This window comes from Phocoena phocoena, chromosome 2 (genome assembly GCF_963924675.1).
Source record: "Phocoena phocoena chromosome 2, mPhoPho1.1, whole genome shotgun sequence".
Lineage (NCBI taxonomy): Eukaryota > Metazoa > Chordata > Mammalia > Artiodactyla > Phocoenidae > Phocoena > Phocoena phocoena.
Genome location: NC_089220.1, coordinates 135172525 through 135193957, shown reverse-complemented (window position 1 = coordinate 135193957; position 21433 = coordinate 135172525). Strand labels below are relative to the sequence as shown.

General features: G+C 45.7%; 1 protein-coding gene across 1 annotated transcript in view; it reads right to left on the bottom strand.

The window, feature by feature from the left end:
* AKAP13 (A-kinase anchoring protein 13) overlaps positions 1–21433 on the bottom strand; it is a 111421-nt gene that overhangs the window by 1714 nt on the left and 88274 nt on the right. The window contains exons 14-27 of the mRNA XM_065872946.1: positions 21012–21164; positions 20140–20390; positions 17470–17595; positions 17236–17353; positions 16125–16373; positions 12900–12976; positions 12185–12366; positions 11982–12064; positions 9123–9317; positions 5887–6048; positions 5389–5459; positions 4874–4918; positions 2029–2079; positions 939–1388 (exon numbers count right to left, since the gene is read on the bottom strand). Coding sequence (XP_065729018.1) covers positions 939–1388; positions 2029–2079; positions 4874–4918; positions 5389–5459; positions 5887–6048; positions 9123–9317; positions 11982–12064; positions 12185–12366; positions 12900–12976; positions 16125–16373; positions 17236–17353; positions 17470–17595; positions 20140–20390; positions 21012–21164 — 2213 coding nt within the window. The remainder of the gene's footprint in view (positions 1–938; positions 1389–2028; positions 2080–4873; positions 4919–5388; positions 5460–5886; positions 6049–9122; positions 9318–11981; positions 12065–12184; positions 12367–12899; positions 12977–16124; positions 16374–17235; positions 17354–17469; positions 17596–20139; positions 20391–21011; positions 21165–21433) is intronic.

Below are 21433 nucleotides of genomic sequence, written 5' to 3'. Positions count from 1 at the left end.
CTGTGGAAGCCATCCTTGTGTCAGGAAAAGCACATACAGCCACTGGCTACTCCTCCTACAGACGTGAAAAACTCTACAGGAAGCTAAACTGCTCCCTCTGGAAGATGTCAGTTTCCTTTTCTTTCATGATCCAAGGTCAATCGATCAAACAAATGGCAACCTGAGTATCAGCAGACAGGAGGATCTGTGTGTACCCAAGCTTCCCATCTGCCACAGGTGCCCCGTTCCAGAATAACCGTAGAACACCACTGAAATAAACTCGGGGGTCAGCGTGCTGCCCACATATGTGATGCCTTCCCATATAAGTAGCCGCTGCAGGAAAAGAAAGGTTTCATCCACAGTAGCGAGACAAATCAGGAATTAAGCAGAGCCCAGATGTCTGAGCATCCCTGAGCAGGAACATCCTCTCTCCATAAGAGGAGCTGCCTTCCATCATTTGCTGGGATGGGCTCCTCCCTGTAGCTGATGCCCACTGACCCCACCATGTGGGCTCTTTCAGGAACTCAGGCGTTACTGCTCTCTGTGAGCCCCAGGCACTGTGCTCCGGGGGAACCTGTGTCCTCGGTGTGCTGTCCCCATCCAGCTACAAGTTCCTTTAGCTGGGGACCATTCTGAGTTCTTCTGTGGCACAGGGCAGAGGGATTGCTCCCCAAATCCTGGACGGCTGAATGGCATCCTCAGAGATGCTGAGGCTACTCCAGCCTAAGCGACTGAGGGCTGAGGGAAGTGCCAGGCATCCATTAACTCCCCTGGCCAAACCCCAACCCATCATGCTGAGAGATGCAAAAAGGAGAAAAAGACTCACTTCCTCACCTGCCCCCTGGTGGTGCATAAACAGATCTGTAGAAGCAGCCTTTATATTATCTGCCTACTTTCCTCCGCTGCTCAGAGGGTTCTTGGTTATGCGGGTCGCGACCCGGCCCCCCAGCGCCCCGTACCTGGCCGATGTCACAGTCGGCGGGCCTCTGGCTGAGCCGGTCAGCCTCCCGCTTCAGCTGCTCCTGCTCGCGCTCGAGCTGCCTCTGGGCGGCGCGCAGGCGCTCCAGGTCGCTCTGGTAGGCGAGCTTCCTCTGCTGCAGCTCGTCGTGCTCGCGCTCCAGGTCCTGGCGGCCGCGCCGGAGCTCGTCCTCGCGCTGCGCCAGCCGCGCCTCGCGCTCCTGCAGCGCCCTCTCGCGGGCCTCCCACTGGCGCTCGCGCCGCCGCTTCTCCTCCAGGTGCTGCGCCTGCTGCCGCTGCAGGTTGGCCAGGTCCTGGCGCTGCTTCTCCAGGCTGCGCTGCTTCTCCTGCTCGATGAGGGAGCTGGGCCGCGACGCCGTCCGCGTGAGCGCCCGCTCGGTCAGCAGCAGCTTCTGGTCCTCGATGTAGCTGTCCTGCTGCAGCACCACCCCCTGCGGGGGAGACGCACGAGGGGGGACGATGCGCCTCCGCCTGGAGGACGAGGACGCCACCCCAGACTACGGCCCTCCCCTGGTTTCTAAGCTGCTCCGGGAAAATGCTCCAGCATAACCCTGGGCGGCAACCAAGTCACAATGTCAGTGGTGTGGGGGACTCGGATTTGGCACTCAGCGGCTTTGTATGGGGTGGGGAGTGTGTGTTTGGGAGGTGGGAGGAGGTATGAACTGGACTGGTTAGAAATTGAGGATATTCCCAGAAAGCTGTGTGGGGAGGGTCACCCTACCCAAATACCACACAGACACATGGAATATGGAAACTTACAATCCTACCAAAGGCCTTCCAGACTGAAACCATGTCCTCTGTGCATGTCAGCACCCCATGTGCTCTGGGGCATGGCTGTCAAGGGTACCTGCAGTCCACCATGTGCTCGTCAAGTCCAGTCTTAGCGGGTCGATGATACTCTAACCACTGCATTCTGGAACCTTTCTCATCATGAGAGCCAGTCTTCTCTAGTCTGAGGGCCCCATTTACCCATAAGAAACCTATAGACCTCAAAGATCCAGGCCAACGATACCCTGGTCACTGATTCTCTCGAAACAAGGAAGTGAAGGGATAAGGGAGAAGGGCACATACCTGCAAAGTGCTGAGGAGCTCGTGGAGATGGACAACGCTCTGGATGACCGGCTGCAAAAGGAATCAAAGGACCATCACCTCAGACTCGGAGGCTCAGACCCCAGCACACTGCGTGTCATCCGACAAGAACCCACCCTACCACACAGCAAGGGGCTTGCATTTGAACCAAGTTCTTTCAGACTGAAAGCACCACAGAGAATAAGCCGGTACAAGTAGCCAAGAAAAACAAGATCAAACGAAGTAACTGTGTATGTAGGAGGGAAGTCAGCACACAGTGAAAGGTATTACAAAGCTCCAATTATTTAAAATGACTGGCACAAAAATGGCAAACACACCAATGTAACAAAACAGAAAGCCTGGAAGCAAACCACAGCATTAGTATATGATACAAAGAGCATTTCTAGTCAATGGAGAAGGAAAGAATATTCAGTGAATTGTTCTGAAAAAACTGGCTAAATCGTTGGAAAAAATTAAGTTGGGATCCACAGAAAAAACATTCAAATGGATTGAAATGTTAAGTGTAGAAAAGAACTGTAAAAGAGCTGTAAGAAAATGTGAGAATGTTTTCTGATCTTGAAATAGGGAAGGCTTTTTCAGAGACAGAAACAATGGAAGAAACCACAAACACACACACACACACACACACACACACAATTTCAACTTTTACTATGTAAAAATGTATAATAAAAAGCCAAAGGAAACAGTGAACAGAACAAGGCAAAAGAAACCTTTAATTTAAACAAGCCTGTCGTAGATCGACAAAATAACGAATATTCTAGTAGAAAAACAGGCACAGAACATACACTAGCAATTCACAAAAGAAGAAATACAAATGGCCAATTATATAACATATTAAAAATGATTCAACCTTATTTGAAATCAGAAGAATCCAAAAATAAAGAAATAACCACTTGAACTTATCAACAAAATGTCAATTAAAAAATTATTCCCAGTGTTGATGAAAGTATGATGAGAATGGATACTCTTGTACTGACAGGGATGAATGCTGTATAACCTTTCTAGAGAGCGGATGTCATGCTGAGGAAATAATCAGAGCCCTGCAAAAAAAAGTATGAGGATGCTCTTGGCTGCATCATTTAAAAAACAAAAAAGTAGAGAAAGAACCACTGGAAAGATTAAATAAATTACGGCACATAACATAATAATATGCAGCTGTTAATTAGCATGTTTCTTTTTGGGTTTTTTTTTTTTTTTTTTTTTTTGTGGTGTGTGGGCCTCTCACTGTTGTGGCCTCTCCTGTTGCGGAGCACAGGCTCCGGATGCGCAGGCTCAGCGGCATGTGGGATCTTCCCGGACCGGGGCAGGAACCCGTGTCCCCTGCGTCGGCAGGCAGACTCTCAACCACTGCGCCACCAGGGAAGCCCGATTAGCATGTTTTGTACAAATATGCCCTGGGGAAATGCTTCTGGTGTGTTAAGAGAAAAAAAGCAGGATACGAAGCTCCAGGGAGTAGTGAAACAAATTGTATAAAATTATGTTTATGCAACTCACACTCACACATAAAATACATGTCCTGTATAATAAAAGGCTGGAAATATGAACACCAAACATTTAATAGTAGCTATTTCTCAGTGGTACTATGTTTACTTATTTTTTTCCTTTTTTACATTATTGGATGTTTTCCAAATCTTCTACCACAAACGTATTCCTTTTATATTTAAAACACAAAAACTTTATTATCAGGCTTAGCTCTTCTGAGAATACGATTTACCCCTCATTTAAGTTTATTCTTAATTAACAGAGAGAGGGAGAAGTCACAGCAGACCAGCTGACTCTGACTGGGCATCCGTAGTGTATAATCCATGCTGGGATGCCTGAAAACCACTGGTCTTGTACTGTCTCTTATCTGACTCTTCTCACTAAATATGAGGGGAAAGTTGCCAGGTGAAAAAATCAACTAAGGGCTACTTTTTAAGCAGCACCAGAGCACAGCAGCCTGTGTGGGGGCAGGCTTACTTCATTCAAGGATGGACACGCTGAAGGGGGTTACGTCAGCGTGTAGACTAACATGCCAACAAACAGAAGACAAAAAACACCCTTCTGTGTTTTAGGGAAAAAAGGAAAGATTTCCTTAATCTGAAATTTCAAAAGACAGCTCCTCAGGGATTTAAGGTATTCCATTAAAAGCAGGAAGAAACACAGAGAACACCCTGAGAGCTACACCCTAGCACCCCACTGTCCTGTGTCCAATTCCAGCCTGCTGACACAGTCACACGCTTGGAGTCAACTAGGTTTGGAGAAAGTAGCAACCTTGAGGAGGATTTCTTAAGAGGGACCCAAGGAGATGGAGAAACAGTGAAAAGCGTGGGTTATCCTGCAGGGTCAGCGGAGCTCAGCGGAAGGCCGGTGAAAGACTTCCGTGGGGACCCGATCTCTAGCTAGGAGACGACAAGAGTGACACACACAGAGCGAAATGCAGTGCTCGAAGAAGAAAACTCAAGCTGAGTTGCAGGATAAGAAATTATTATGCAAAATTTTACCCACAAGTTAATTTCCACATTCCAGACTGTGGCTTTGCTGCCAGGCTTGTATTACAGCAAAGGTGGCTACAAATTCTACTCAGTGTGCGCAGATGGAAAGAAATCACCGTGGGAGCTTCATGGCCCACGTTTAGAGAAAGCAAGGGGCTTCTCAAGGACAGAGAAGCAGAGGCAGTACTCTGCCAAAAGGGCAAGACGAGGCCCTGGGGCCAGGGAAAGGAAACACAACTGCACAGATCAGCCAGGAGCCAAGCTTGTTCATCATGGCAAAACAGAAATGAGTATTCCTAACCTAGCAATTATAACAAAATCATATTCTTTTAAATAGCTCATAATATTCTTACCTCACTGTTTCTTTTAAGCATAAATGCCAGGTTAGCATTTCCACCCTATAAAACAAACAAAAAAAGTGCATTTAAAAACAACGAAGACTCTGAGGCAAGAATGATATTCAGTGTGTGTCTGAGTTATGCTGTGACTTCCCGTTTTCGTTCTTTTCTACAGTAGCTTCTCACTGCAGGGCAGTGAAGATTTGAGGCTGAACTGTTACTGAAGCCTTGCAAAGAGTTCAGGTGGGTGTGTGCATTTAAACAAGCCTCTTAATGAAACTGGTCCAGCCACGGCCGCGGCAGAGCTGTGCACGTAGACGTGGTGTCTGGAGACAGGCCCAACGGCCAAGAACGTGGGGCTCTGAATTGTACTGTTTGCTTAAAAACGTGCTTTCCTCTTCAGATAAAACAGGAAATAAAAACGGCAAATTGGGCATCCAAAACAAAATCAAAGTAGGCTAGTTTCAAAGACTATGAATTTAGAGGAAGTGCCAGGGAGGACTTAGGGAGTGTACTTTAGAAAGAAATACCTTTTTCAGACCACTATCCGATTCTGTTCTCCTAAGATCTTGGCCATCATCGCCCTCTTCCTTCTCACCTCCTAAACAAACAAACAAGGTGGGGTTTTTTTGCCGTTGTAAAACAGATTAGCCAATGAAATACTATATACATAGCTTAGGGACAGAATATTTCTGAATCCTATTAATGCCAATGGCAGCTAAGTGACTGATTATTAATAATTTTATGGATGCAGAAGAACTAGAAGCAGAAAGGAAAAACAAGTGTTATTACCCCCCTTTGGCTACAGCTTAGCTGAGATCTCAGGAAAACCTCTTTTATTACTGAAAATGAACATGACATTCATAGAGGTTCCTGAGTGTTTTAGCAGCTAGATACTTATTAGGATCTCACTAAAACATTTACTGACTGATTGGGACAGAGGAGATGGAGCTCCCAGAGTACAGATCATTTTTACTTGTGACAGTTAAGGATTGCCGATAAGAACACATGAGTTCAAAACCACTGACCTTTAGAAGCATTCATCTGATGGCTGTCAAATCCTCCAAAGGTCTCTGCTCTCCGGGGCAAGGAAACGGGGCCAACCATGCCTTCTTGTTCAACAGGGCTGCTGACAGCCTGCCCAAGTGTGCCTCCCAGGCTTCCACTCACCAAGCCCTGAAGGATCTCCACTGGAAGAAAGGAAACATACAAAACTGACATCTCCTCTTTTAATGGGAAAAAGAAAATCTCATGGTAATACACTATATGTAAAGGGAAGAGGGACAGAAAATTCCAAAGTGACTACGTGACTTCCTTTGCTGAGAGAAAGCTCTCAGCTCAGGATACATGCATTAGATGGATTCTACTGGAAATGCAGAGATTAACTCTTCAGCCTTATTCACATGAGACCTAGGAGATTTAAAAGGGTACAGGGAAGGCAGAGTAATTTACTGGAAGGAGCATGGCTCCGGGAGTCAGATCCAAAGTAGCCAAAAGGAATTCCCTAGGAAGTAAGGTGAGGCAATTTGAGAACTGCAGTTCAAACTGGCAGGCTTTTTGCCCCTCCCATAGGGAGGTCAAGGGGCTAGAGCAGTCTCAGCGTCTGAATTCTCAAATCCAACCAGCTAGGGTTCCCTTCTAGAGCAGCAGTGTCCCACAGAAAGGAGGACGTGCTGACAGTGGAATAAAAATTGAGCAGGAGAGAAGCAACAGAGATAAAGGAAAAGTAAGGTCCAGATGGAATAAGGGAGGAAACAGAGGCAGGGAATCTCCTAAGACAAGCCATTGTTATTTTCTAAAAACACTACATGAAAACAATAGAAGAGTCCGATGAAGTGAAAAAAGCTATCTTAGCCTAAAAATGTAGGAAATGTATTTCACGCAAAAATGAGCAACAGAAAAACGTCAAAGTGAAATCCCACACAAAGTTAAGAAAAGGCAGAGAGACAGAAAGAACAAGGGGCATAACTTCCCTACATATAATAAAAGCACATCAGAAGGACATGTCCATAAAATAAGCGAGCTAATAAAATAAAATGACACAAGACATGAAAGAACCTAAGTCAGAATCAGAAAACACAGAAAGGAGGTGGCAAAACTCAAGTGGAAATGAAAGGAAAAAAGGTATCCCTTTAAGAAATGGAGACTGAACTAGAATATGAGAACAAATAAACCCAAAAGAAAATGACTTAAGATAATAGATGGTGAAAGAATATTTAAACATTAAAAAGATGAAGCTATAAAAAGTACTATGGGAAGCAAGAAGTATTGAAGACAGGCAAAGATGATCCAACATATGGATAGTGGGAGTTCTTGAAGAAGAAAATCAAAGCAAGGGTGTAGGAAAAATACTAAAAACTATAAGAATACAGCTCTGAAATCTGAAAAATCTGAAACTATATGTCAAAATAGAACACTGTGAACCCGAGAACATCATTCCAGGATAACCAGCACCAAGGCATAGTCTAGTAAAACTATTCGGATTTAGGGGAAAAAAATCCTTTGGGCATCTAGGCAAAGAGCACGCGACTTACATGGGGAAAATCAAATTACGGTCAGACTCTGCCAGCAATGCTTTACGTCAGAAAAAAATAAATAAATATTTGAGAATTAAGACACTCAGAGGAAGAGAACGTGAACCAAGGATTTTAGACCCAGCAGAACAGATTTTCAAGTATAAAGGGCACAGATTATTACCGATATGCAAGGACTCGGTATATTATCCTCATGAACCTCTCCTGAGACATCTACTAAAGAATAAGCTTTAGACATCCCAAATGACTGGAGAGACACTGATAAAAACTGGTGGCGGTTCTTGCAGAATGATGAAGACTACAGTTCTGGTCTAAGAAGGGGAGAGTGCCATATACAGTGGTTGTAAGCTGACAGTATAGACAGAGTACAACTGGTAAATAAAAAAGGGGGAGGGAATGGGGAGAGCATAAAGGAGTCATATTTAGCGATAGCAGTGTTAGGATTGTTATTCTGATGTGTATGTTAGGGTAAATACAGGATGTTTTATTTCTACGATGTATCCTTGAGAATAAGCATTCACAATGTGGAAGAAAATTCACACATTAAATATGTGTGAATCCATTAGCCCATCCCCTCATGCACACACACAAGGATATTTCCCCCAAAGCGGCCCACTGAAAAGGCCCAACCTAGTAACAATGAAAATCCCAGCAGCAATAACCACCCCTAGCGCCTAGACAGTGGTCTTGAAATATCATTTCCCACTAAAAGAAACCAGAGCTTCTCAGAAAGATGGCTAATTCCAGGTATGGGCAGAAAACAAGATGAGACTGGAACATCTTAACATACCAAACAGCAAAGCAGCTCTCAAAGACTGCTGGGGTCACGCCAAAAGGACTCAGAGGCCCCACAAAGAGGTGCTCCTTGGCAAAGAGAGGACCTTTTTAACTTTTAATAAGGATAAGAACTGAAACGACTTGAAGCGCATCAGACATATTTAATTCATGAGTCTATAATAATATATTAAAAGTACTGGTCACTTTCAGAGAATGACCGTAATCAATTCACTACTTTGAAAACTGGTAAATGATGGGGGAGAAAAAAATCAAGCATTTATCCTTTTATCTTGTTTTCCCTATATGTTACAAAATAAAGAAGACAACTAGACATTTTGTGCCCCCAGAGGAAAGCGCACAAGACTCCGGTAACACAGCTTTTGCCAAAGGGATTATGTCTGAGCAACTGAGCCTCCGAGTCCAGCAGAGAATCTAAAGGAAACGGAGGGCAGAAGAACAGAACCCCTGTGTGAATAAAACCCAAAAAGAGAAACCCACAGGTCAAAGCTCAAGGATAAATCGTGTGGAAAAGAAAGGGATGGTGGCGTGGGTGGAGGACTGTAAATAAAGAATCCTAAAAGGCATATCAAAACCCATGAATACAACTGAGCCACAGGGTCTATGAACAGGCACTTGGCCATAAAACCATAAAGAAACCTAAGCGATTACTGCAAAAGTCACAATATACTTTCAGGAGGGAGGGAGAGAGCTCTGATGGGGACAGGACATGTGGAGGGGCTTTAAGGGGTCTGGCCACATTTTATTTCTCGACCTGGGTAGTAGTTACAAGGATGCCCACCTGATAATAATTTACTAAAGCGAAATATGTATTAGGTTGTTTTCTGTATTTGTGATTTATTTTACAATAAAAAAGTACAAACTGGTAGATAATATTAGTGTGTGAACCACTGTGGGAGGAGACAAAGAGGGGGGCAATGCTGAATGTAAATTACCCTCATTTATGGCACTTTTCATTAAAGGCCCTCCTTTGAGAGCCTCTTCTGTGTTGGATCGGAAGAGGATTCTAGAGCTTCGAGTTGGGGAGCCATCCTCTGGCAAGGGAGTGCTGCACTCAGTCATGTCCCGGAAAATCATCTCCTTCTCTTCCAGTAAGAGTAGGATCTGCTGGTCCTTTTGCTGAAGTTGTTCTGCAGGTGCACAGAGAAGAGATCTGGTGACTTGACGGTTCACTGTGATGAGATGACTAAGACATGAGCACCACCTTGTGGTAAAGCATGGAACCACAAGGGACACAGCTTCCCCCACTTTCTTTTTCATCATGAAGGCAGTATCAAGATTTTGATCTGTAATGTCTACCTGGAAAACTATCCTGGGTCTTTCTATGCAAATGCCAGAATTTCTGACATAACGAACTTGCACTCTGTTCCATTCTCCTGCCTCCTGTTTATTTCTCAACCCACACACTTTTCTCTGGCTTCTGCCCATCACTCTGCATCTGCTCTTTCCAAGGTTACCCTTCACTACTGAATCCAGAGAAGTCTTTCATTTCATCTTTTCCAGCATGGATGACTTCTCCCATTTAAAACCGTTTCCCGGACTTCCCTGGTGGCGCAGTGGTTAAGAATCCGCCTGCCAATGCAGGGAACACGGGTTCGAGCCCTGGTCCGGGAAGATCCCACATGCCGTGATGCCGTGGAGCAGCTAAGCCCGTGTGCCACAACTGCTGAGCCTGCGTTCTACAGCCTGCGAGCCACAACTACTGAAGCCTGCGTGAGCCTAGAGCCTGTATTCCGCAACAAAAGAAGCCACCGCAAGGAGAAGCCCCCACTAGCCGCAACTAGAGAAAGCCTGCGTACAGCAACGAAGACCCAAGGCAGCCCAAAATGAATGAATGAATGAATGAATAAAACAAAATAAAATAAAACTGTTTCCCTCCCCATCTGCTTTTGAGGACACTGCTGGTTCTCTTCCTACCACTCTTACTCCAGCACTTTACAGACCAGACCTGCCACCTGCCATGAATGAGTATCTGGGCTCCCCCCACCCCCCAGCCCTGGGCTCCATCCTAGACTCCTTTCTATACTTTACATGCTTTCCTCTCGGGGACCTCAGTCACTCCCATGGCTTCAATTACCTCTTACGTGCTGATAACTCACAAAAGGCACCCCAAATCCCACCCACTTTTTGAGCACCAGACCGCTGAGTCCCACTGTCAGGCGGCTCTCTCCACCTAGACGCCTTGTTCTCCACAGGTCAGAAACCTCTGTTCTCCCTTCTTGCCACCCCGCCTCCTCCCTGTAGCCTGTGGCCTCTTCCTCAGGCAACAGCACTGTCATGCCCCAGTTGTCCGGCTGGAAACCCGGGAGCGGTTTTGTCTCCTCACTCTGTCCCACCACCCACAGTGGTTCCTTATTTCTTACTCACGTCCATCCCCCCCCTCCAGGCCATTTCTCACCAAACTTATCCCAAGAGTCCCCCAACTGGCCTTTCCACTCCCAGTGGGCTCCCCCAGCCCCCCAAGCAATTCTCCCAACTGGTGTCAATACCAATTTAAAAAATTTAAGTTTAAATTTTGCTAAAGAAATTGTATCATTCCCTTTGTTGCCTTTCAAGGTGTGGTGGCTTCCTGGCTTACTCTCCCATCACTCAGCCCTTACTCTCCAGACGTACCAAACCTTCATTCCTTGGCAGACATGTCAAGTCCTTTTTCACTTTTCACCTAACTATTCTTCATCTGGTGAGGTAAGTTCTTTCAGATGTAGCTCCTGTGTCATCTTCTCTGTGAGACTCACCACAGGCAGGATTCGTGGGTCCTACACACTTTACATGTGCCTGCGGTCTAGGTGGCCTGTCATTTATGTAGATCTCCCTTGCCAGAGTGTGGGTTTCCTGATGGCAGGGACAGTGTTTTAGGGCTCGTTGCATCCCTAGCACCTAGCGTTATGCCTGGCCAGGTGCTTCATACATGTGAAAAGAAGGCAGTTCTTATCTCTGACATCCTAATCACGGGCAGAGATTAAAAAATGTGATACTGGCTCCAGTCTAAATCTGTCCATCTCTTTTTCTGTTTTTCTCCCCATTGAAACAGAATGAAGCAATAAGTAAACTCCTTGGGCGCCTATATTTCCTTGACTCTGGGCCTTACTTCTACCCAAAGCACAACACGTATTTACTTCAGAACACTCAGCAAGCACCGGCACAGGGGCACGAGCACCGTGCCCTGAAGCTGAGCAGACAGGGAGCACAGCTCTGGCTCTGCCATGAGCTGTGTGTGTGTGACCCTGGGTTGCTTGGCCTTCATGGGCCTCAGCTTTCTCACCTACACAGTGGGGATTACAATACAGGTCTTGCAGGGAAGCCAACAAGACTACATGAAACAGTGGGGCCTTGACAGAGCGTGGTCAAACATAACCCATAAGCACACTTCTCCCCAAACCACCTCATGACGGAATTGGAACGCAGGGCACAGTGGTGGGGGTGACTGACAAATGGATCAACTGGAAAATTCTTTCCCGCAAGTACCTTCCTCTCCTTGTTTTAATCTTAGATGTGACCATGAGTTCTGGCAGATTCTTCTGTGACAAAGTACAAAGACTGTCACCAGGGTCCAAGGACACTGATACCGAGACGAGAGAGCCAACATCCCCTCGATCTAGTATCAGACACATTCCTACAGGCATTGTTCCCCAGGACCTGTGCCAGCTCAGATCTGGTTTCTCTTTTGTTAGGAGCTATTCCTCTCCTCGGCTGACATGCCTGCCGGCACGGCTCTGGGATAGAGGAGCAGCGGGGACTCTACGGGACTGCAGACGCCCCCAGACAGGGCCTCAGACCGCTTCCACCAGCTTTACCTTTTAACTCCCGAGCTTTGGTGTCCAACATCTTCTTTTCTTCCTCACTCTCACTAGGAATTCCTTCATCTTCATCTCTGTTCCTAATACAACCATAACAAAACAGCACATTCTGAAGATGTCAATTAGTGTGACCGCGGCCCAACCATTATGAAACCACAGAGGTACCAGGAGGCGGGGGTGGGCCAGGGTGTGTGACTCACAGGGTGCTGATCGTGTCCTGGATGATCTGAATCCAGCTGTTCCGCTCCTCTTTGGAGCTGGCGTGGACTTCCACCATCTCTGGATCTTTCATCCCCATACTGATTAGGAATAAACCTTTCTCCTCGTGTGCTACCTCTCTTACAATCAGCTTCTTTAGAGAGATCACTGTCGACTTCTGGTCCTGGGAAATGGGGAGAGCGCAGATGTTAAGACATGGATACAACAGTCTAGCTCTTAAGACAACCTTCGTCTAAGGTGAGACTAGATGCCTTTTAAAAGCATATGGCTCACTCACATTTTATCCAACAGAAAAAGATTTCCAAAAAGGAAACGAAAATTTAAGGTTATCAAGGTTCGAGTCCTGTTTTCTGCATGATGAGTCCTTTCTGGTTTGTCACAGAATCTGGTTGGCAAAGTTATAAATTGGCAAGATTTGTAATACGTAATGTGTGAGACATACTCCAGTGACAGATTTCTTTTTAGATCAAATGCCAAAGGCTCTCAAAAGGATTATGAGGGAACAGAAAAATAATTGGGGTGGAGGGAGGCAGGTAGAAAATTGCAAGGGTATATAAGGAATGACTCGGAGGCATTTGTCCTGAGCCAATTTTAAGAAGGTGGGAGAGCAGTAATACAGTGTTAACACTCAACACCTACCATCACCGGTTTGAATACTGTTAATTACAAACAGCAGAGACAAACAGTTCAGCTTACCAATGACGCAAAGACGTATTTCTGGTCTTTTTCTTGAAGGAAAACTAAAATGTCAGTAAGCAGGACCGCTTGAACCTCTGTAGAGGGGGGAAGGGAAGAGAGAACAATGACCACTGAACGGTGAAGCACCTTCAGGGCACTTCATTAGAGGAAAACTCAGCAACCCACCCGCACAGCACATTATTACACTCCTCCAAGGCAAGGGCTTGACATTTCTGCAGGGTCCACATATGGTCATTAGATTGTTAGAGGCATTTTAAAATGGGACCTATCACCAAAGCCTTGTCTTGGGAAGGCTTAAGCACTCAGTGCTGGAAAGATATATCCCACAAGGCAAGATTTTTAAGAATAAATAAGAGTAAAGCTGGAAAGCAGGACTTTAACAGATGCTAAATAGCAACACAGTCTACAGGTCATAATACTCAGGTCATAGTATTTCTCAACTTCTGATCATAGTAATGGGAAAAAGGCGTGGGACAGCAGACAGGAAGGCGGCCAGAAGGTGATGTACAAGAATATCTCAGTCTAATGAAAGGCAGGCTTCGTCCACACGTCCTAGAGGACACGGATGGCTAGACAACACCCACTGCCGTCACAGGTACACGAAGTGCAGTGGCTCCGCTCCCAGCTCCAACACAGCACACTCAACCTCAACCCCTCTGCACCGTGGACACAGCCTTCTCTTCTTCTCAATTAAGACAAAACAAAAGCCAAATTACCATCTCTAGCTGGATCCAGGAATCAAAAGAATGCCACAAACTCTTGTTCTAATCCTCTAGGAGTATGAAGTGACATTTCCCATTATTCCCTTAAGGACAAAGTGGGACCTCCCTGGAGGTGAGCCGTCTACTGAGACCTAACAGGTCCCTCTGTACCGCCTTCACTCTGGAAAGGGGAGCCTACAAATCTCTGGGAAAACAACGGGCTGACTTATGCAGCCGCCTCCTGGGTGGGCAGGACCCTCTTGGCCTTTTCTACCACTACTGCCAAAACTGGGGTACCCTCTCTATGTAATTCATTGCAAAGCTATGAGGAAAAACAGAAGCAAGGATGTCTGATTCCTAGGGTGGTCTAGTTTTTCAGCCTACCATTTCCATGCACTAGCATTCATTTTGACAAGTATTTTTTTTTTTAAATTTACTTTTAAATAGTTCAGGTGCCTGCCAAAAAAAAAAAAAAAAAAAAAAAGAACTCTAAAACATAAGTTTCAACTTTATCGAATCCTGAAGTTTACGTGATCACGGAGTCAGTAGATCAGAGAAAAACAATCCTACCCCTTTCAAGGGTTACCCAACACAGAACTGGCTGTTCTTGGCCCAAGACATTTTCACTTGGGGGTGAAAATGACTAAACACCAAACTCTTATCTCCACTGGAGACATTTTAGGCCAGAAAACCTATCGTTCTGCCATTGCTTTGACCACAACATTATTCCAACAGCTGGAATCTATTAGTTTTTATTTTGGGAATGAATAAATAAACTGCTGTGTAAAGAAAATACAGCACTGGCAGCAACTCTAGGAAATCCATCCCTACAAGAGAGGGCAGGTACTTCTCTACCACCAGGCTACCTCCGACATGGCCTCACAGCGGCGGTGAGGCCAGAGCCCTCAACTGTGGTCTCAGGACATCACAGAGCATCAGGGCTGGAAGGAAGGAGCTGCAGGGACCGCACAGTTCAAATTCATCATGGAGCAGTGAGAGGCACAGCTGGCTGGTGGCAGGAAGGGGTATTTCTTCTCTCTGAACCGGAGAAGCCCCTCCCGGATCCCTGCGACAATGACCGCCCTCGTCTCGGTCATTGGTACCTCCGCACCCCTGCTGTCCTCTACCCTGCCCCCAGCAGCTGAACTACACACACTCTAACTCACTCACCCCTTTCCTGCTCAAACCCTCCATTCTGAACCCATTCTTCGCTCACTCCCATTACCAGCATCCCTGTCAGCCCCCTAGTCTGGAGCACGCACCCACCCCAACCTGGCCCCTGGCCGATTCTCCAGCCGTATTTCCTGCCTCACTCTGCTGCCAGAGACCCCGATTGCCCACCCCTCCCAACGGGCCAGATCCTTCAGCTCCATGCTTCCACGCTTACCCCTCCCTTCTGCCTGGCTCCCTCCTCTTGTCCTCAGTTCACGCCTCTCTATTCTAGCAACCATCATACTGCAGAGCAAGAACCTCTTTACGAGTCTCTTCATTGTGAGCCCAACTTCTAATGCAGGGTGTCCTGCGACATTCACCTTTGAGAGCAGCTGAATGCCTGGGATGTCGTTACTATGTGCTCTGAGCATGCTGAGACCCTAGGTAAGGAGTCCTGGGAATTCTCCGAGAGCAGCTACCTATAGCATTACTTATACCTCGGCGATGGGAGAAGCACACATTTCACTCACCTGAGTTTTATGTCAGCGGGTTTTATGGCTGACGGCACTGGGCTGCTTTGTGTGCTCAGCCCACCGAGGCCAGGGAGGTGGGCTGGGTATACTCAAGGCTACTGGTGAGGTTAGAGTTACCATATAGGCCCAGAGGATACAGGTTTGACGAAAACAATTATTAAAAACAAACAAACAAACAAACCAGATGCGGAGGTAAATGAACAATCCTCCAAACTTCTTTCACTTGATGGGGCTGATCATTTAAAAGGTAAAAACTAAAATCGAACACAAAGGGAGTATCTTTTATGATCTCCTTTGCTTAGAGAAAGATAAAAGATGAAAAGCAAAGTTTAATAATAAATCTAGTTGCTGTGAGTTAAACTTTCATTTCTCTAAGGTCTCAGGAACTGAAAATTCCTCTGCCATCTCTTAGAAACGAGTGATGTATTTTTAATCTCAGAGAATCTATGAATTGTGCAACTGATGGTATTTCCCTCCTAGCAATTGTTTTGCCAGAAACCCTGACCCCAAATTTGTTGCCCCTCTTTCATAGGGAAAATATGTCTCCCTTAACACCTTGCTTTTTTGTATGAATCTTACCCTTTGCTTTGTTCTTTAAAAAAAATTTTTTTTTCCTTTCTCCTGACTGCATCATTTCCTCGTTCTCTTACTGTATTCTATATGGTTTTGTAAGACATTTCAAACCAGTCTTTTCTGATACAACATTAAGATCAATTAAATGCCTGCTGCTCCTGTGTGACGTCTGGACATGGGTCCCTGGGAACAACCTGGTGACATCTGGATTCTGCCCGCTGCCCTCTGGCACACGCTCAGAGTCTGACGAGAGTGAGCCTCACCTTTCAACCTCCCTGTCGTGCTCTTCAGAAACACGCTCCCGTCCCGCACGAGTTTCTTCCGCTTCAGATCCTCCTTGGCAAACATCTGACCACTCTTCATTCTCATGATCGACTTGCTATCTGTCTTTGTATAAATCTCATTGAGACGGACCTTCTTTTCATAACTCGCCACTTTGCTGTCCACAGCTCCAATCACACCCTTCACCAGGCCCAGGGACTGAGCTAGATCTTCCTGTTCCACTTCACTGTCTGAGAAGGAAAGAATAACTGTTTCTACTGGGCAGAAGGAGGGGCACACTGCCTTCTATTTTTTTGTTTTGTGGTAGGCGGGCCTCTCACCGCTGTTGCCTTTCCCGCTGCGCGGGCTCAGCGGACATTGCTCACGGGCCAAGCCGCTCCGCGGCTTGTGGGATCTTCCCGAACCGGGGCACGAACCCACGTCCCCTGCACCGGCAGGCGGACTCCCAACCACTGCGCCACCAGTGGAGCCCCAGGACCCTGCCTTCTTGCTCCACATCACTGTCTTCCCGCTGTGGGCATGCTGGCAGAGCGAAGCCAACATGTCGAAGGGCACGTGCCTACCCCCCGCTCTGTCAGAGTTTAAATCAAGTTAGATGTTTCACTGATACAGATGACATGCAATTATGGGCCACGTTCTAAAGTGGAAGGAACCCAACATTTTTAGGGAGGGAGAGGAGCAACGAGTTTTTTATTTACGTCTTTATTTTATCTAATCCTTAATGTAACTGCCCAGGAGCAGGATTAGCTAAGAGAGAAACTACTAAGTACTGATTAAACGAGAAACAGCGGTGATTCTAGCACTTGCAGGGGGGAATCACCTCCCAGTCTAGGGACAAGTGACAAGCTGCTCAGGTCACTGAACTCTCGTTGGGATCACTAAGTGGAGCCTTCCCTTCGTGCTCTCATTCACACTAAGTCTGCTGATATAACACTTTATGTTTTCACCGAAGAAAACCGTCTTTAAGATAAAACACAGGCTCTCTTTTAGAGCTTCTCGATGTAAAAGTGTTCTTCTACGGGGTCTCCAGTGCTGTTGGACAGACCGGAACAGTCCACTGGCAAACGAGACCGAGTCCAGAGAGAGACGCACCTTTGGTACATTGCAATATTCTTTGGAACAAAACCGGGTATTTGGTGATCCGTTGGGTTACCAGCAATATACACTCTGGGATTCCAAGCCTCCGTACGACTGAACTGCTCATCTTCTTCTGCAAGGAAGGAAACCAAGTGTCAGGAACTACCCAAGGGAGAAGGCTCGAGCTAAAACTGACAGTGACACAATGCTCTGGACAACATGGAAATCCCCACCGTTTCACATCAATACCTTCACAAAGGCCTGAAAACGCTTATCCTTGGTATAGAGGTCTTTGAAGTAGTTTACAGACTGGTTGTGCTGCCCACAAAACTTGCCATATGTCTTCTTTAAGCGTTCTGCATTCTCTCCTGAAAACTGCAGAGGAAAGAGAACAGAGGTTATGCCGTAACTCAGGGTGCTAAACTCCTATTACCATTTTGTCCAAAGTTTCCAGTCTACTTGTGAAACCCAAGAGAGCTTCCTCATCACTTCCCCCCAAAGATTAAAAGATTAAAATGGTACCGGAGCTTTGGAAAAAAGTTTAGCAGTTCCTCAAAAAGTTAAACAGAGTTACCATATGACCCAGCAATTCCACTCCTAGACATAAAAACATATGTCCACACAAAAACCTGTATATGAGTGTTCATAGCAGCATTATTCACAACAGCCCCAGAGTGGAAATAACCCAAGTGTTCATCAGAGGATAAATGGATAACGTATGAATGAAAAAAGCCAATCACAAAGGACAACATACTGCTTTATTCCATTTATATAAAATGTGCAGAATAGGCAAACCCACAGAGAAAGTAGATTAGTGGTTGCCTAGGGCTGGGGAAGTTGGTGGGGGTGATGATGATAAAAATGTTCTACAACGGACCGTGGCCATGGCTGCACAAGAGTCACGGATATACTGAAAACCACTGAACTGTGCACTTTAAATGGGTGGATCACATGGCATATGAATTATATTTCAATAAAGCTGTTACATATATTTAAAAAATAATAAACACAGAAATATCTATGTACTGTGCACATAAGAAATGCAACATGTGTTTTAACTCCCATTTGTCATAACACAGTAATAAAACAGAGAGACTCACTAGAAGTCTCTCATGAGGTAGCAGTCTCAAAGAAGTCATCCTGATAAGTTAGAAAGGCATCAGAAACGGCCATCATTACCTAGGGACCTGTTTATCCTACTTACCTCAGGCCAGCAGACCTAACAATTCTGCTTGGCCCTTACATCGTTTCCAAGCGTGTGCGATCTCAGCCGTTCATCTGAAGCTACGTTCACTGTGTGGTAACCGCTGAGTTTCTGTATGTGGTCCACAAGACACGTGCTAAGCATCAATTCCTGCTGGACTAACAATCTCTGGAGGCAACACAACTTGATCCTTACCCCAAAACTTGAAAAAACGTTCAGGGTAGCCTTTTCTTTTCCCCTTTACCAACAGAGAAGCTGAGGCAGAGAGATTTTTAAGTGATCGGCTCCCATCACAAAGCAAGTGCCCTAAAAGGGTGACTCTGGCATTGGCGCTCAGAAACAACAAATGGACACCATGGGGCTAACATCCTACTAGAGGACATGCACAAATACAAGGAGCTACAAGGTCAGAGGAAGTACCAGTGCAGGTCTGAGGGTGGAGAGGAGGGGCAGAGGGAGAAACATGGAAAATGACAGGAGGAGGATGTTTGGGGAGGAAGGGTCCTCCCTTGCAGAGCTGACCGTGCCCACTTTGATGCCCTGACCACCAGTGTGAACACATTCACTACACTGCATCTGCATTTACTTCACGACGTGCCTATCCTTCACTCCTAGAACATGAGTTCCATGAAGCAGAGGTCTACATTATATTTACCTTTGTGGTTCCACATGGTATTGAGTAGATCCCCAGTAAATACTTGAAAAATGAATGAATGAAGGCACCAATGAATTAATAGGGCGAGGGGTACAGACTCAAGAATACAACGAAAGGACAATATTTCCAATTCTCAGGCAAATGTTTCAGCAAGTAAGCCTCTGCTTCCACAATGAGGCAGAGGCTTGCCGGTGAGAAAGAGCTAGTGTGATCGCAGATGTGATGCGATGCCCCTCTGCCTATAAAGGTTATACTAGCATTATTCTTCTTTCAAAAAGAATGTTTTAAAAAAGAAACATTTAGAAACTGCCTATGACATATACATCTGAAAGTATCAAAACAATTTTTAGCTAAATTGCTTTATTTTTTTTTTTTTTTTTTTTTTTTGCGGTACATGGGCCTCTCACTGCTGTGGCCTCTCCCGTTGCAGAGCACAGGCTCCGGACTCGCAGGCTCAGCGGCCATGGCTCACGGGCCCAGCCGCTCCGCGGCACGTGGGATCCTCCCGTACCGGGGCACGAACCCTTGTCCCCTGCATCGGCAGGCGGACTCTCAACCACTGCGCCACCAGGGAAGCCCGCTAAATTGCTTTTGACGTAGGACTGAAACCATACCATACCTTGATGAAAATATTAGCAAGAAATATTTTATGAATTATTTTACAGATGGTTTCTTAGTCAAGTTTTTAGTATCAGGTGGTTTTTAAATAAATGAGCCTTTTGATTTGAGGCACAGGTTGAAGTTGAGACTTCCAAAAAATATTTTTTGATCTCTTAAACTATAGTATCTCTGATGTTGGTACAGACTCTGAGGAAGCTTTTACTGCATATCTACCATGTATGCTGGGCACTTTATATATACATTACCTCTTAAATTTCAAAATAGCATTAAAAGAGAAAATCTACTGTCCTCAGTTACAGAAAAAGAAACTGAGGGTCGGAGAGATGCAACCACTTGCCTAAGCTCACAGAGATCGTGAGCAGTCCAGCCAGGATGTGAACGCACGGCTACGGGGCCCCCAGTGCGTGTGAGAGGCACCAGGCACTCGCCCGCTGCTCACCTGGTGCACAAGCACATCCCCAATCCTCTCGATGAGAAAATTCTTTTCACTTCTATCCACCAGAGAGTCCTTCTTCCGCTCCAGGATCCTCTGAAGGAACTGGCTATGGATACTGATCAGCTCATCCAAACAGGGGAAGAGCTTCTCCACCATCTGCTGCTCAAAGAGCAGGTCGGCCGTCATGCCCCGGCTGTACACGTCGCTCATGATCTTGAGTGTGCGGAGGTGGTGGAACTCCGTCTGCATCAGCTCTGGGGGAGGGACAAGGCTCAGTGGTCAGGAATGCTCTCCTCGAGGATTCTCCTGCAAAGTGTGTCTGCTGCTACTAAGAGCCCAATTTTCTCTTAAGGCTATTTACGGCCCAATTTAAACTTTAAAACTGAGTCAACAGCTGTCTTTTCCCTAAAGTGTTTTCATCGTATTCCTCGATTTCTCACGGGACCTCACACTATTTTCTGACAGGTGTACTGGATTCCATCACTCTTAAGTGGTGGTTTCCCAAGTGGTCTTCACTGGCATTCAAGACCTTTCATAATTTACTACGTTCCTATTTCCCAGAAATGACTTGCGTTTAGTCTAGTTTCTACTGTAGCTGAGGAATTAAACTGTACTGTCACAAGACATCTCTTTTTAGGACTATCGCATAAATAAGCACTCATATTAAATAAAATGTCCAATAAAATTAAAGACTATAATTTTACAGAGAGACTAAAGGATAGAAATAAGATGTCTCTATACCTCAAAGTTTTCAGAAGAAAATCTTTGAGATGCTGCATACTTGAAAATTGACTTGCTACAGCCCAATAAATCCCCTCATAAACAATGCCAGACAATGCAAATCAAATATTAGCAGAGCACACGAAGAGTCTCACCATAAATCACTTCTTGCCGTTTGACCACATCTTTCTTTTGCTGTTTCAGAAACTTGCTGTCCACGATCTGACTCCAGGACTCTGCTTCCAGCTGTTTGGACTCAATCTCAAAGTCTCCCATTAGCTGCCCTTCATTCATGTCTGTACCTACTCCTCAAAATACAAAAAGAATCAATATCAGAATCCTGCGTCTGTGACCTCTAAAAAAAACCTCTGCTGGACGTTCCTCATGGGGATAATTTCATGAGACGTAAACACTCTACACTAATACAGGGATGTTCATAGAATATATATTCTATTAGAAAAGATCATTTTCTGTTCCGGAGTGACATACTCTATATTCAAGACTTCGGTTAAGGGTGATAAATGTCACATAAATCAAAGGTGATTAAGACATGATCAGGGTCCTGGTGACTTGACTT